This window comes from Odocoileus virginianus, chromosome 6 (assembly GCF_023699985.2).
Source record: "Odocoileus virginianus isolate 20LAN1187 ecotype Illinois chromosome 6, Ovbor_1.2, whole genome shotgun sequence".
NCBI lineage: Eukaryota > Metazoa > Chordata > Mammalia > Artiodactyla > Cervidae > Odocoileus > Odocoileus virginianus.
Genome location: NC_069679.1, coordinates 17,150,464 through 17,166,185, shown reverse-complemented (window position 1 = coordinate 17,166,185; position 15,722 = coordinate 17,150,464). Strand labels below are relative to the sequence as shown.

At 38.3% G+C, this 15,722-nt stretch overlaps 2 protein-coding genes and 1 long non-coding RNA gene across 3 annotated transcripts in view; 1 reads left to right on the top strand and 2 right to left on the bottom strand.

Moving 5' to 3' along the window:
- LOC139035483 (uncharacterized) overlaps nucleotides 1-14,775 on the bottom strand; it is a 38,866-nt gene extending 24,091 nt beyond the window's left edge. Inside the window, exon 1 of the long non-coding RNA XR_011488072.1 lies at nucleotides 14,683-14,775. This is a non-coding gene — a long non-coding RNA (uncharacterized lncRNA). The remainder of the gene's footprint in view (nucleotides 1-14,682) is intronic.
- Nucleotides 419-1,384, top strand: LOC110133411 (olfactory receptor 11H6-like). The gene has a single exon (XM_020887303.2). The coding sequence runs from the start codon at nucleotides 422-424 to the stop codon at nucleotides 1,382-1,384; it is 963 nt and encodes a 320-aa protein (XP_020742962.1). The 5' UTR covers nucleotides 419-421.
- Nucleotides 12,363-13,334, bottom strand: LOC110133413 (olfactory receptor 11G2-like). The gene has a single exon (XM_020887304.2). The coding sequence runs from the start codon at nucleotides 13,332-13,334 to the stop codon at nucleotides 12,363-12,365; it is 972 nt and encodes a 323-aa protein (XP_020742963.2).
- Nucleotides 14,776-15,722: the final 947 nt, after the last annotated feature.

Genomic DNA, 15,722 nt, shown 5'->3' with positions numbered 1-15,722 from the left:
GAATTTTCCAAAATTCTAAATAAAATTTTCTTTGTAACAAGGAGAAAAGAAATTAGATGTGTGTATGAGGGTGTATCTTATGAAACTTTACATCAAGGAAGAATTAAGGTAAATGCAAACATAGAAAACAATCTAGACTTCTATGTCACATGAAGTCGGTGAAATTTATACTCTGAAAAAAATGGAGACTGTTACAGTGGGGGCTGTGAGAGCATATAGTAACCTATTGACTCTGGTTGTCAGAACTCTGCTCTAATTGGGCTAAGCTAGATCATTGGGAAATGAGTTAAATTCAGAACCATATGGAGCCCTTTCACAAAAGTGCATTAAAGGAGTAAACAGAAGTCAGAAGATATAAAAATTACTTTTCAAGAGAAAGAAATGGCTAATATAATGATCATTCCCTTCATAGATCAGAAGAATGCATATCTCAGAAGCCAGTAATATCTCTGGGTCTGTGAGTGAGTTCATTCTCCTGGGCTTCCCCTGCCGCAGGGAGATCCAGATCCTCCTCTCCATCATGTTCTCCCTCATCTACCTGCTGACCCTCCTTGGGAACACAGCCATCATCTGTGCTGTGTGGTCAAGCCGGAAGCTCCATACACCCATGTACATCCTCCTGGCCAACTTCTCCTTCCTAGAGATCTGCTATGTCAGTTCTGATGTGCCCAAAATGTTGGCTAACATCATCTCCCAGACCAAGAGCATCTCCTATGCTGGCTGCCTGCTCCAGTTCTACTTCTTCTTCTCCATGTGTGCAGCTGAAGGCTACTTTCTATCTGCGATGTCCTTTGATCGGTTCCTTGCCATCTGTCGACCTCTGCATTACCCCACCATTATGACTTATCAACTCTGCGCCCGATTAGTGGTTTTCTGCTGGGCAGGTGGCTTTCTATCAATACTGATGCCTGCAGTTCTTATGTCCCGGGTGCCTTTCTGTGGCCCTAATGTCATTGACCATTTTTTCTGTGACCTGGGACCATTGCTGGCGCTATCCTGTGCCCCCGTTCCCAAAACTACTCTAACTTGCGCCACAGTAAGCTCTCTTATCATTTTCATCACCTTCCTCTACATTCTTGGGTCCTATACCTTCGTTTTGCGAGCTGTACTTCGGGTCCCAGCTGGCTCAGGCAGAAACAAGGCTTTTTCTACATGTGCCTCCCATTTCTTGGTGGTTTCCTTGTTCTATGGCTCAGTCATGGTGATGTATGTGAGTCCAGGCTCCAGGAGCCATCCTGGGACCCAGAAATTTGTGACCCTGTTTTACTGCATGGCAACCCCATTCTTTAATCCTCTGATCTACAGCCTCCGGAACAAAGATATGAAAGATGCATTGAAGAAAGTCCTCTGTGCACCAGAAATTTCTAAAAATACAGAGAAATGATATACATTTTTACATCGTTATTCCCCCAAGAATTCAGAATTTCTCTTATTTAAAAAAAACTGTTTTCTGGACATGTCTGAGCATTTGACTTCTTGATCTCATAAAAGTATGATTCATTACACACACCAAAAAACTCTCATCCTATCTCAAAAGAAAATACCACAGTTCCAAAGGTCTATTGCAGCAAAGTTTCAGCAAAGGGTTTTTATTCACCAATGTATTAATATAATTCATATGTTTTAAAGTTTTTTTTGTAGTCCTAACACTAATGTAATCAAGTTGGTATGTACAAAACTAAGGCTCATGTTTCCAACTTGTATCTTGGCTTTTATCTTAATACTGTTTTATGCACTTTATCAGCTATTTTTCTTTTCCAATTATAAGGTTGTCTATAATGAGAAATAGCACCAACTTACTATGCTCACGAAAAAAGTCAATCACTTTAATTTATAAGATCAAGGACTCAATATCTGCGACTGAAACAGTAGCGTTTTTCACTTGTGTTTTCCTTACTACCGAACACTGATGAGCTATACACAGTATGTTGTGAATGAAAATAGGAATTTATATGGTTTCTTCTTAAGGAAAATTCTTGGTCCAACTTTGAAGAGAGTACAAAGACAAGCACACATTCACATGTGCCAAATCATTAAGTATTCCTTACTCCAAACTGCGTTTCTGCACCTTCCAAGCTTTAAGTAGAGGAACTTTTACTGTTAACAGAAAACAGGCATGATAAACCAGAAAACAGACTCTGCCAACTAAATAGAAGCTACTTCAAGGCAGTCAGCACTTAATATAAATGTTTTGGCTTGACCTGATCATCTGCGTGTACTCTGAAATGTTCATATTTTATTTTTTTTGATTAAAAAATTTGTTGAGGCAACATTGGTTTATAACATTATGGAAGTTTCATGTGTTCAACAGTATGTATCATATTTTAAACTGTAACACAAAATTTCTTTTTCTGGGAGAGAGGTTGGTTTGTAAAGTTTTCTACTATATAGTGAAGAAAAAGCTTATGATCTGACTGACAATGTGCGATTCAAACCAGACCTCAATTCATGTTTTCTGTTTTTAATGTAGAAAACAGGGTTCTTACTTGCACACAACAAGTAAAGAGGGCTTTAAAGCCCTCTTCCAAGTTATCCTGTCTTTGGGGAATATTTTCTGTAATAGAATAGGCTAAGTAGTGAGGCTGCTGGATCACCGTAAAATCAGAGGAGAATTCCAGGCAACCAACCAATCCAGAAAGGTTAGTTTCTTCTTGCTCTCTGCAGATTACTGAGACTGCATCTTCCTACAGCAAATCTGCTATGATGTAATTATAACAGGTTTCTTACTTGCATACAACAGAAGCTGACTTTGGCTGATTAAGCATGACAATGGGGAAGATTTATTGATGGGATATCAGAAATGTTACAGAATCAGTGAAAGAATCAGAGTTGAAGCTCAGAATCAAAGATGAATGTGCAAACCATCCTGTGGAACTGGTCTGAGGAAAAATCACTATCTACAGCCATGCCTACTGCCATGAGCCACAAGATGTCACAGTGTTGCCTATACTGAGTATGCCTCAGATGGTAAAGAATCCTCCTGCAATGCTCTAAGATCCTGCCAGTTCTGCACTAGGAATTTGTCTTTCCTGCAATAAGTGTGCTAACCGCTTCAGTGCTATTTTTTTTTTTCCCCAGTATTTCAACATTGCTATCCCCCGCCATCCCATTTCTCCTTCCTGCATCACTATCCTGGCTCAAAATCTGGAGTAGTTGTACCTGCTTGGTGGAACCAAGAGTACATCTCTCTACTATAGCTGCAACAGAGGCTGGGAGAGCTAATACCTATCAATGAAAACTGCAGTTATACAAAGATACAAAGAGCTCCTAGCCTCTACTGAGATACTAGGCAACAGAAACAAAAGAAAAATGCCAACTATAGCAACACATTCATTTTGACTCCCCTCTGATATGCCTGGGTTATGTTCCCTTTATAACTTCCATAGGGTAGGACTTAGCTAAATAATCCACCTATGTAACAGCAGGGAAGTCACAGGAGGATGAGTAAGAGGAAATAAACTTCACTGTGGGTAGTTGAGGGCTTGTCTATCTCACAATGAGTGCTGTTAGAACTTAATCGGAAGTTTATAAGTTATTACTACACTCTGGAGTTCTGAGAGACAGAAGTTCAACTAAAGGGGAGGAAATTTTCCATCATGTGAGAAAGTCTCTATTAACTGCAGTGAGATTTAAGGCTGCCCACAGCCTTTCTTACGACTGGTGAGGAATGGATAAGGAAGATTCTTCATTTACTCTTTCACCTTGAGTCAAAAATTTTAGCCTGAAGGTTAATGAGCCATAATTAACTAAATAGTTAAGATCTCCCCTTACATCTAGGTTTTCGTGGTGTCTGAAAAAGATATTCATATATGAAATTAAATATCTTTGGTTTTGCCCTAAATGTTAGATACATAGAACTTTCAATAACCAGCTACATTGGAATGAATTATATTCCATTTTCTCTATATTTTAAAAAATTATAAAAATGATATATTTTATAGTCAACAATTTTCATCATAAAAAAAACAAAACAAAATAATGAAAATCCTCATAGTTCCACACCTCTACACACCTATTTCTCTCCACAGGAATGTGTTCAGTTTGGTGGGTATACATCCAGATTTTTTCTGTGCACTTACATATAAAACATGGGTTTTGAATGAGTATATAAATTGGAATATTCATTGGAAGACTGATGCTGAAGCTGAAACTCCAATAATTTGGCCACGTGATGCAAAGAGCCAACTCATCGGGAAAGTCCCTGATTCTGGGAAAGATTGAAGGCAGGAAAAGGGTGTGACAGAGGATGAGATGGTTGGATGGCATCACTGACTCAATGGACATGACTCTGAGCAAGCTGTGGGAGTTGGTGATGGACAGGGAAGCCTGGTGTGCTGCAGTCTATGGGGTCGCGAAGAGTCGGACACGACTGATAGCCTGAAGAGCAAGAACAATAAATTGGATTATACCTAAGTATTGCTCTACAAATGACTGCCTCTCCAACCACTTCCAATTTTCACCTAAAAAGCAATGTCTAAGAGAGAACTCTCATCCAGCTCTTGCAGAGTCTTCTGTCAGTTTGGAACAAATTAGGGCAATGAAGCTGAAGATACAGTTCTTCAGGAAAGACTTTCTCCAAGGAGGTGGTACATGGATGTGTGAGAGAACTACTTCCAAAATACAGTGTATTCAGTGGGGTTTTTTCCACCAAAATCGGGATTTAAAATAGGAAAACCAGTGAAATAAGAGGATAATTATTCCTTCTAAGCACAGAAACTGTATTCTGAAAAATGACAATTCACTTACTTGTTTAACCTCAACAACTTTTTTTTTCAGCACTTTATTTTTTTTTCCCCATTTATTTTTATTAGTTGGAGGCTAATTACTTTACAATATTGTAGTGGTTTTTGTCATACATTGACATGAATCAGCCATGGATTTACATGTATTCCCCATCCCGATCCCCCCTCCCACCTCCCTCCCCACCCGATTCCTCTGGGTCTTCCCAGTGCACCAGCCCTGAGCACTTCTCTCATGCATCCAGCCTGGGCTGGTGATCTGTTTCACCCTAGGTAATATACATGTTTCAATGCTGTTCTCTCGAAACATCCCACCCTCGCCTTCTCCCACAGAGTCCAAAAGTCTGTTTTGTACATCTGTGTCTCTTTTTCTGTTTTGCATATAAGGTTATCGTTACCATCTTTCTAAATTCCATATATATGCATTAGTATACTGTATTGGTCTTTATCTTTCTGGCTTACTTCACTCTGTATAATGGGCTCCAGTTTCATCCATCTCATTAGAACTGATTCAAATGAATTCTTTTTAATGGCTGAGTAATATTCCATGGTGGATATGTACCACAGCTTCCTCATCCATTCATCTGCTGATGGGCATCTAGGTTGCTTCCATGTCCTGGCTATTATAAACAGTGCTGCGATGAACATTGGGATGCACGTGTCTCTTTCAGATCTGGTTTCCTCGGTGTGTATGCCCAGGAGTGGGATTGCTGGGTCATATGGCAGTTCTGTTTCCAGGTTTTTAGGAAATCTCCACACTGTTCTCCATAGCGGCTGTACTAGTTTGCATTCCCACCAACAGTGTAAGAGGGTTCCCTTTTCTCCACACCCTCTCCAGCATTATTGCTTGTAGACTTTTGGATAGCAGCCATCCTGACTGGTGTGTAATGGTACCTCATTGTGGTTTTGATTTGCATTTCTTTGATAATGAGTGATATTGAGTATCTTTTCATGTGTTTGTTAGCCATCTGTATGTCTTCTTTGGAGAAGTGTCTGTTTAGTTGTTTGGCCCATTTTTTGATTGGGTCATTTATTTTTCTGAAATTGAGCTGCAGGAATTGCTTGTATATTTTTGAGATTAATCCTTTGTCTGTTGCTTCGTTTGCTATCATTTTCTCCCAGTCTGAGGGCTGTCTTTTCACCTTGCTTACAGTTTACTTTGTTGTGCAAAAGCTTTTAAGTTTAATTTGGTCCCATTTGTTTATTTTTGCTTTTATTTCCAATATTCTGGGAGGTGGGTCATAGAGGATCCTGCTGTGATTTATGTCGGAGAGTGTTTTGCCTATGTTCTCCTCTAGGAGTTTTATAGTTTCTGGTCTTACACTTGGATCTTTAATCCATTTTGAGCTTATTTTTGTGTATGGTGTTAGAAAGTGTTCTAGTTTCATTCTTTAACAAGTGGTTGACCAGTTTTCCCAGCACCACTTGTTAAAGAGGTTGTCTTTTTTCCATTGTATATTCTTGCCTCCTTTGTCAAAGATAAGGTATCCATAGGTTCGTGGATTTATCTCTGGGCTTTCTATTCTGTTCCATTGATCTATATTTCTGCCTTGTGCCAGTACCATACCGTCTTGATGACTGTGGCTTTGTAGTATAGTCTGAAGTCAGGCAGGTTGATTCCTCCAGTTCCATTCTTCTTTCTCAAGATTACTTTGTCTATTCTAGGTTTTTTGTATTTCCATACAAATTGTGAAATTATTTGTTCTAGTTCTGTGAAAAATACCATTGGTAGCTTGATAGGGATTGCATTGAATCTATAGATTGCTTTGGGTAGTATAGCCATTTTGACAATATTGATTCTTCCAATCCATGAACACAGTATATTTCTCCATCTGTTTATGTCCTCTTTGATTTCTTTCATCAGTGTTTTATAGTTTTCTATGTATAGGTCTTTTGTTTCTTTAGGTAGATATACTCCTAAGTATTTTATTCTTTTTGTTGCAATGGTGAATGGTATTGTTTCCTTAATTTCTTTTTCTGTTTTCTCATTGTTAGTGTATAGGAATGCAAGGGACTTCTGTGTGTTAATTTTATATACTGCAACTTTACTATATTCATTGATAAGCTCTAGTAATTTTCTGGTAGAGTCTTTAGGGTTTTCTATGTAGAGAATCATGTCATCTGCAAACAGAGAGAGTTTCACTTCTTCTTTTCCTATCTGGATTCCTTTTACTTCTTTTTCTGCTCTGATTGCTGTGGCCAAAACTTCCAAAACTATGTTGAATAGTAGTGGTGAGAGTCGGCACCCTTGTCTTGTTCCTGATTTCGGGGAAATGCTTTCAATTTTTCACCATTGAGGGTAATGCTTGCTGTGGGTTTGTCATATATAGTTTTTATTATGTTGAGGTGTGTTCCTTCTATTCCTGCTTTCTGGAGAGTTTTAATCATAAATGGATGTTGAATTTTGTCAAAGGCTTTTTCTGCATCTATTGAGATAATCATATGGTTTTTATCTTTCAATTTGTTAATGTGGTGTATTACATTGATTGATTTGCAGATATTAAAGAATCCTTGCATTCCTGGGATAAAGCCCACTTGGTCATGATGTATGATATTTTTAATATGTTGTTGGATTCTGTTTGCTAGAATTTTGTTAAGGATTTTTGCATCTATGTTCATCAGTGATATTGGCCTGTAGTTTTCTTTTTTAGTGGCATCTTTATCTGGATTTGGAATTAGGGTGATGGTTAACCTCAATAACTTTTTGAGCTTCTTAATTAGACCTCAGATTTCTTTATGTATACCTACACTGTCCAGTACAACAGCCATGACCCACATGTGGTATTGACCACTTGAACTGTGACTAATCCTAATGAAGAATGTAATAATTGTAAAATCACACACTAATTTTGAAGACTTAGTATAATAAAAGAATGTTAGTATTTCATTAATAATGTTTAAGTTGATTATAAATTTAAATGATACTCTTCAGGATAAATTGAGTTAAAATATATTATCAAAATTAATTTCACTTATTTCTTTCAATCTTTGTTTATGTGGCTATTATACTATTAAAAACTACATATGTGTTGTTTGTGGTTCACATTGTATCTCAGCACTGGTTTAGACAGATCTCAAAGAATCTGAGCTTAAAATGTCATTCGTATGTTGATACGTCTTAGGTTTTTACCTCTACTTGCAACCTCAACTCATACTTATAGACTTGCATGTAAAATTGTCTACTTATAAATCTCCACTTGGATATTTATTCATCCATTTTTAAGTGTATATTTCTATATTTTATGTCAGTGAAACTACTTTAGTTATTGTCTTGACATAGTGTGAGAAATTTTGGCTACTGTACATAATTCTTATATAGGTTAGTCTTATTCTGTCATGACACAATAAAGCAGATTCCTCTGGTGTATATAAATACATACATAAATCTTTACATTTTAATTCTAGGTTTTCCCATGGAAGCAATCACCTTCACTGAAAATTTGGATACTGCTAATTAAATCTAACTTTTGTGTATGTGCTGTGCTGATTCACTTCAGTCGTGTCTGAGTCTTTATGCCCCCATGGACTGTAACCTGCCAGGCTTCTCTGTACATGGGCTTTTCTCAGCATGAATACTGAAGTTGGTTGTCATGTCCTACTTCAGGGAAACTTCCCAACTCAGGGATTGAACCCGCATTTTTTTGTGTCTTCTGCATTGCAGGCAGATTCTTTACAGCTAAGCCAGCAGGAAAGCCCAACTGTTGTGTGCAAGAGCAATTTAAATATGAGATATATAATGTAAAAATCATGAGCAAGAGTTCTACTTATTAAATAGTGCAGTGGACAGAAATTGTTAGCTCTTTTTTTGAGATAAGTTGTCAAGCTTGTCAATTCTACCTTCTTCTTAATACCAGCAAAGATTATTTATGTTCCACGGATATATTTTCCTGCATTCTCAAAGTACTCCACTCACTCATCCTCTCCCAAGGTGATGTCTTTACTCTTATTTGTATTTGCGAGAAAATCAGGAAAGAGGAAGAATATCAAGAACCCCAGCAGATACTAAAACCTGAGAATGCTCAATTTCCTTATATAAAATGGCATAGTATTTGCATGTAACCTAAGCACATCCTGTATACTTTAACCCATCTCTAGGTTACATATAATACCTAGTACAATGTAAATGTTATGTAAGTAGTTATAAACACAATGTATATGTTATGAAAATAGTTGCTTGTGCACAACAAATTCAAGTTTTTCTTCTTGGAAATTTCTGGCTTTTTTTTTTTTTTTTTTTTTTTTTAGTATTTTTGATCCTTAGTTCCTTGAATACACAGATTCAGAAACTACAAATACAGAGGGCTGACTGTATTTATATATTCCTAGGGTTAAGATCAGAGAAGGCAATGGCAATCCACTCCAGTATTCTTGCCTGGAAAATCCCATGGAGAGAGGAGCCTGGTAGGCTGCAGTCCATGGGATTGCTAGGAGTCAGACACGACTGAGCAACTTCACTTTCACTTTTCACTTTCATGCACTGGAGAAGGAAATGGCAACCCACTCCAGTGTTCTTGCCTGGAGAATCCCAGGGGCGGTGGAGCCTGGTGGGCTGCCGTCTATGGGGTCGCACAGAGTTGGACATGACTGAAGTGACTTAGCAGCAGCAGCAGCAGCAGCAGGGTTAAGATGGTTAAATTAGAGATGCCTTTTGTTTTTTTGTTTTTCAGTTTTATTTTTTATTTTTTTCATTTATCTTTATTAGTTGGAGACTAATTACTTTACAGTATTGTAGTGTGTTTTGTCATACATTGACATGAATCAGCCATGGATTTACTAGAGATGCCTTTTGAAAAACAACACCCACAGAAAACTAGAACTAGATTCCTTGTTGATTGTTAAGATTTTTTTCAGAACTTTCTCACCAAAACGAAAAACATTTATATTTTATATTAAAATCTCTTTGACAATCAGACATGTTTAAGTCTTTTATATTCTACTGGTCTATACTTATTCTTGGTAAATACCATACTATTTCATTTTGTGAGATCCAAGAGGAAGGGGATATACGTATACATACAGCTGATGCACTTTCCTACACAGCAGAAATGAGCACAACATTGTAACAAAATTATACTTCAATTTCAAAAAAGTAAATGTCAAGACTTTTAAGTTCAAGCTATAGCTCAGTGGAGCCATTGACAAATAAGTATGACTAGAGCTAATTTAAAAGATTAAAATTTTAGGATTCGACATCTAAATTTGAAATGCATCTTCATGCAAAAATATCCAGCAGGAGTTTTCTGATGTTTGACTAAATTTGAAATCAAAGTTAGTGCTGAAGCTATTCCATAACAAAATTTTAGCCTAAGGTTTTCTCATGAAGTGCAATATTGTAAATTAAGTTCCTATTTTACAAAACAAGAAATTAGAAGAGTAGAAATTACCTCTGAGGGACTCAGAGAATTTTATAGAGAACTACATGAAAATAAGTGCACCACAAAGACAGAAATATAGATCAATGGAACAAAATAGAAAGCCCAGAGATAAATCCACACAGCTATGGACACCTTATCTTTGACAAAGGAGGCAAGAATATACAATGGAGAAAAAGACAACCTCTTTAACAAGTGGTGCTGGGAAAACTGGTCAACCACTTGTTAAAGAATGAAACTAGAACACTTTCTAACACCATACACAAAAATAAGCTCAAAATGGATTAAAGATCCAAATGTAAGACCAGAAACTATAAAACTCCTAGAGGAAAATATAGGCAAAACACTCTCTGACATAAATCACAGCAGGATCCTCTATGACCCACCTCCCAGAGTAATGGAAATAGAAGCAAAAATAAACAAATGGGACCTAATGAAACTTAAAAGCTTTTGCACAACAAAGGAAGCTATAAACAAGGTGAAAAAACAGCCTTCAGAGTGGGAGAAAATAATAGCAAATGAAGCAACTGACAAAGAATTAATCTCAAAAATATACCAGTAACTCCCACAGCTCAATTTCAGAAAAATAAGAGACCCAATCAAAAAATGGGCCAAAGAACTAAACAGACATTTTTCCAGAGAAGACATATAGATGGCTAACAAACACATGAAAAGATGCTCAACATCGCTCATTATCAGAGAAATGCAAATCAAAACCACAATGAGGTACCATCTCACACAGGTCAGAATGGCTGCTATCAAAAAGTCTACAAACAATAAATGCTGGAGAGGGTGCAGAGAAAAAGGAACCCTCTTACACTGTTGGTGGGAATGCAAACAAGTACAGCCACTATGGAGAACAGTATGGAGATTCCTTCAAAACCTGGAAACAGAACTGCCATATGACCCAGCAATCCCACTACTGGGCGTACACACTGAGGAAACCAGAATTGAAAGAGACTCATGTGCCCCAATGTTCATTGCAGCACTGTTTATAATAGCCAGGACATGAAAACAACCTAGATGTCCATCAGACAAATGGATAAGAAAGTTGTGGTACATATACACAATGGAATATTACTCAGCTATTAAAAAGAATGCATTTGAATCAGTTCTAATGAGGTGGGTGAAACTGGAGCCTATTATACAGAGTGAAGTAAGTCAGAAAGAAAAACACCAATACAGTATATTAATATATATATATATATATATATTCTAATATATATATATATATATATAGAATTTAGAAAGATGGTAATGATAACCCTATATGCAAGACAGCAAAAGAGACACAGATGTAAAGAACAGACTTTTAGACCCTGTAGGAGAAGGCGAGGGTGGGATGATTTGAGAGAATAGCCTTGAAACATGCATATTATCATATGTGAAATAGATCACCAGCCCAGGTTCGATGCATGGGACAGGGTGCTCAGGGCTGGTGCACTGGTATGACCCTGAGGGATGGGATGGGAAGGGAGGTGGGAGGGGGGCTCAGGATGGGGAACACATGTACACCCATGGCTGATTCTTGTGAATGTATGGCAAAAACCACCACAATATTGTAAAGTAATTAACCTCCAAATAAAATAAAATTAAAAAAAAAAGAAAATAAATGCACCTTTGGGCTGGATTATAGTGATCCCACAAAGTCTACAACTCTTTGGCTTACACTGAATATGATCTAATCTTCATTTATCTGCATGTAGAAGACGAGGACCTGCCTCCTAAAGTGATAGTATTGGCAAAATGTGGAGAGTCAATCAAGACAACATAATCTTACTGCGGACCTTTGTTGGTGCCCAAAAGAATTCTTAGAATAATGGGATGCACAAAAGAAATTCTGCTAAATTTTCTCTGATATTGAGGATTTTGTTTAAAAATCTGGTAATCTGATTATCTGAAGGATTACTGGCTAAATATTCATATGATTGCAATACATTAGCATTTGCTATGCTCTAAAAAGAGCACTGGCTTTGATGAAGGCAGAATTTGAGGATGTTGAGATAAGTCAGCAAAATGTAATGTATACCAAAGAGAAATATGTGAAAATCTTATTAAATTATTCAAAACAACTATACCTAAGGTACAAACATGTCTGGACCATGAATAATAACTTCCTAAGACTTAAACCATGGGTCTAATGGACTTTTCAAAGTCATCTTCCCAATATATGAAAATAAAATGAAAGGAAAAAAATAATCTCATTCAGCTCATGATCTTGCATCCTCCTAAACATGCATTATGCATTATGTTAAATGTGACTTTTGGAGCCTTTAAAGATTTCCTTCAGTAAAACACTCAAAATTTTTTTTAGTGCTTCTTCCATGTCTTTGTTCCGGAAGTTGTAGATCAGGGGATTAAAGAAAGGGGTTGCCAAAGCATAGAACAAGGTCACAAATTTCTGTATCCCTGGATATTCGCCAGAACCTGGGCTAACATACATCACCATGACTGAGCCATAGAAGAGGGATACCACGGCAAGGTGGGAGGCACAAGTGGAGAAAGCCTTCTGCCTTCCTGAGCCTGAGGACATCTGTAGCACCACAGTAAGGACACAAAAGTAAGTGCCAAGAATGTACAGTAAGGTGAGGAAGATGATTAGAGAGCTCACGATACCACAAACCAGCCTAATTCCAGATACTGGAGCACAGGACAGTGCCAGCAAAGGTGCCAGATCACAGAGAAAATGGTCAACAGTGTTTGGACCACAGAAGGGCACTTGAGATATTAGAATAAAAGGGGTCAATAACCAGAGAAAGCCACCTGCCCAGCAGAAGACCACTAACAACACACACAGGCGACGGGTCATAATGATAGGATAATGCAAAGGTCTGCAAACGGCAAGAAATCGATCAAAAGACATCACTGACAGAAATAAACCCTCAGCCGCACACATGGAGAAGAAAAAGTAGAACTGGAGCAGGCAGCCAGCATAGGAGATGCTCTTGGTCTGGGAGATGATGTTAGCCAACATTTTGGGCACATCAGAACTGACATAGCAGATCTCCAGGAAGGAAAAGTTGGCCAGGAGGATGTACATGGGTGTATGGAGCTTCCGGCTTGACCACACAGCACAGATGATGGATGCGTTCCCCATGAGGATCAGGAAATAGATGATGGAGAAGAGCACAAAGAGGAAGATCTGGATGTCTCTGCGGCAGGGGAAGCCCAGGAGAATGAACTCACTCACAGACCCAGAGGTATTAGACTCCAAGGTCCTCATTCGTCTGAACTGTGGAAGTGACAGAGACAATGAGAAACACAGAAATATCTATATTTTTTCCAATTCCTGATGAAGAGATATGTTTCTTTTCCATAATTTGGGTTTTTTGTATTTCTATCTTCCCTCTGGAAAAGTGAGTTTTTCTTGCCTCTTTTTCTCCTTTCCCTCCTTGTTTATTCAATAAAGTTTTATTTTGCACATACTATTGCCAGGCACTCTTCTAGGAGGTAGCGAAAGACAATGAACAAAAAAGCAGAGTCCCTGCTCTTCGGGTTATGTCAAACATCTTTTGCTCAAAACAACTTCAATGAATACATTAGGGGCTCTAGAATTTCTATATAGAGGGAGTTTGAACCTGATTAGAAGAGATCTAAGGGAATTTCCAGGTGGCTCAGTGGGTAAAGAATCCTCCTACCAATGCAGAAGATGCAGGAGATGCACGTCCAATCCCTGGGTCAGGAAGATCCCCTGCAGGAGGAAATGGCAACCTATTCCAGTATTCTTGCCTGAAAAATCCTGTGGTCAGAGAAGTCTGGCAAGCTACAGTCCATAAGGTCACAGAGTTGCACACGACTCGGCATGCATGCACTACAATGGCAAGGGAATTTACATTGGAACCTCATTTGCACAGCAAGGAAACCATTTTTGCTTAGATTGTGTGTTTATTTGAGGCAACTTCATGGGGAGCTAATATGGGATGTGGATGGATGTTAGCAGCCCTCCACCTATGTTGTAATGCTGCCACAGACAGTTAACAGTGTGATGTGGCATAAGAAAATTTTTGTTGTCATGTTGAAGAGGAAAAGTTAAAATTTTACATAACCTCCTGCTCCTTCTTCCTCTGTACCTCAGCTTGCTCCTTGAAAAGTCTGGATCACATAGGTCTCAGAAAGTGGAGACTCACACTACTAGGAACTGGAGCTTATCTCACTCACCTTGTCCTGCTATTTGCAATCATCCAGCCTCCACAAACCCACAAACCCGCTTAATCATGTCTGTCCATGTATAAAAGCTCTGTAACCCCCTTGTTGGGGCTCAGAACTTGGAGTGTTAACTCCTCTGGGCCCACCAGCATAATAAACCTGAGTTCTCCAACTCTCCAAGTGTGGTGCTTGGTTTCCTGAGTACTGATTTCTGCATCATTGCTGGAGGCCTCGGCAATATTCCAACCACAATGGCCACTTGAGCCATAGGACTGGTGGTTTGGCCAGGCTGGAGCAAAGGAACCCCGAGAGGAACAAGGAGACGCGCCACCTGACGGTATTCCAGATTCTCTTTCAGACCAGTGTTCTGACTCTCCGGACGGCCAAGCCCTGATTGGACTCTTTGGAGTGGCTGACCAACTCACCAGGAATGGCCACAGGATCAGGTAAGGCCCCGGGGCCAGTCCCAGTCAGGTCCGACCCCCAACCAGTAAGAGAGGAGACTGATCACCTCCTTGGAGCTCCCAGGAAGGGAGTATCAGATAGGGAGAACTGGGAACTCTGGAGAAGAGAGGCATTGTGACACAACCTCCTTGGAGCTCCCAGGAAGGGAGCAACAGTTAAGGAAACCTGGGGACTCAGGAGAGGAAGGCATTGTGATAACCTCTGAATGATTGTGAGTGCATGATTGCTGATTGAACAGAGTGAGAGAAATTTTTCTTTTTGGAAACTGCAAAACCAATTCTTTTTGCATATGCAATTAAAAACAACTAGCTTGTTAAAAGGTCTGCCTAGGAAAAAGCTTGAAGTTAATACTTTCCATGTCTTTGAAATACACAGCGAACTGTGCCTGAGACCTCAGTCTTGAGCAAATTAGAACTTCAAGCAAAGAAAAAAAAAAGGGTCAAAGAGATATTTTAATCTCAAACAGAAAACTATAAGATCTCTGTCTGTCTGTCTGTCTGTCTGTCTGTCTGAATTTATGTATATTTCAGTGTATTTTTTTCTGATAATATTGTTGAAGTTGCAAATGAGTTCTAATTTAATTGGCCTAAAGAAAAGTAAGTGCTTACAAATCAAGCAATTCTATATATAAGAAAAATTAATCTAAGTAAATTTCAAATTCATGTGAACTGGGAAATATTCAATATTAAATATCTAGTATTAATGTTTGCTAATATAATAAGGAAAGTAGGGTATATGTTTTTAATAAAGAGGGTATAAAAAATAAAATTAAATTTTGTAAAGGGAAGAGAAAGTATGTCTGACTTAACAGGTGGCTGTTACAGAAAGTGATTAAAAAGTTTGTGGAAAGTGGGCCCTGAAAAAAAGTTTTGTGCATGGTTAGGACTAAGTTTAAAATAAATTTAATCAAGTTTACCTAAATGAGTTTAAAGATGGTGCAAAACTTGAATTCAGCCTTTCTCTCTGTTAAGAGGACATACTTTCTTCAGATGTTGAACTG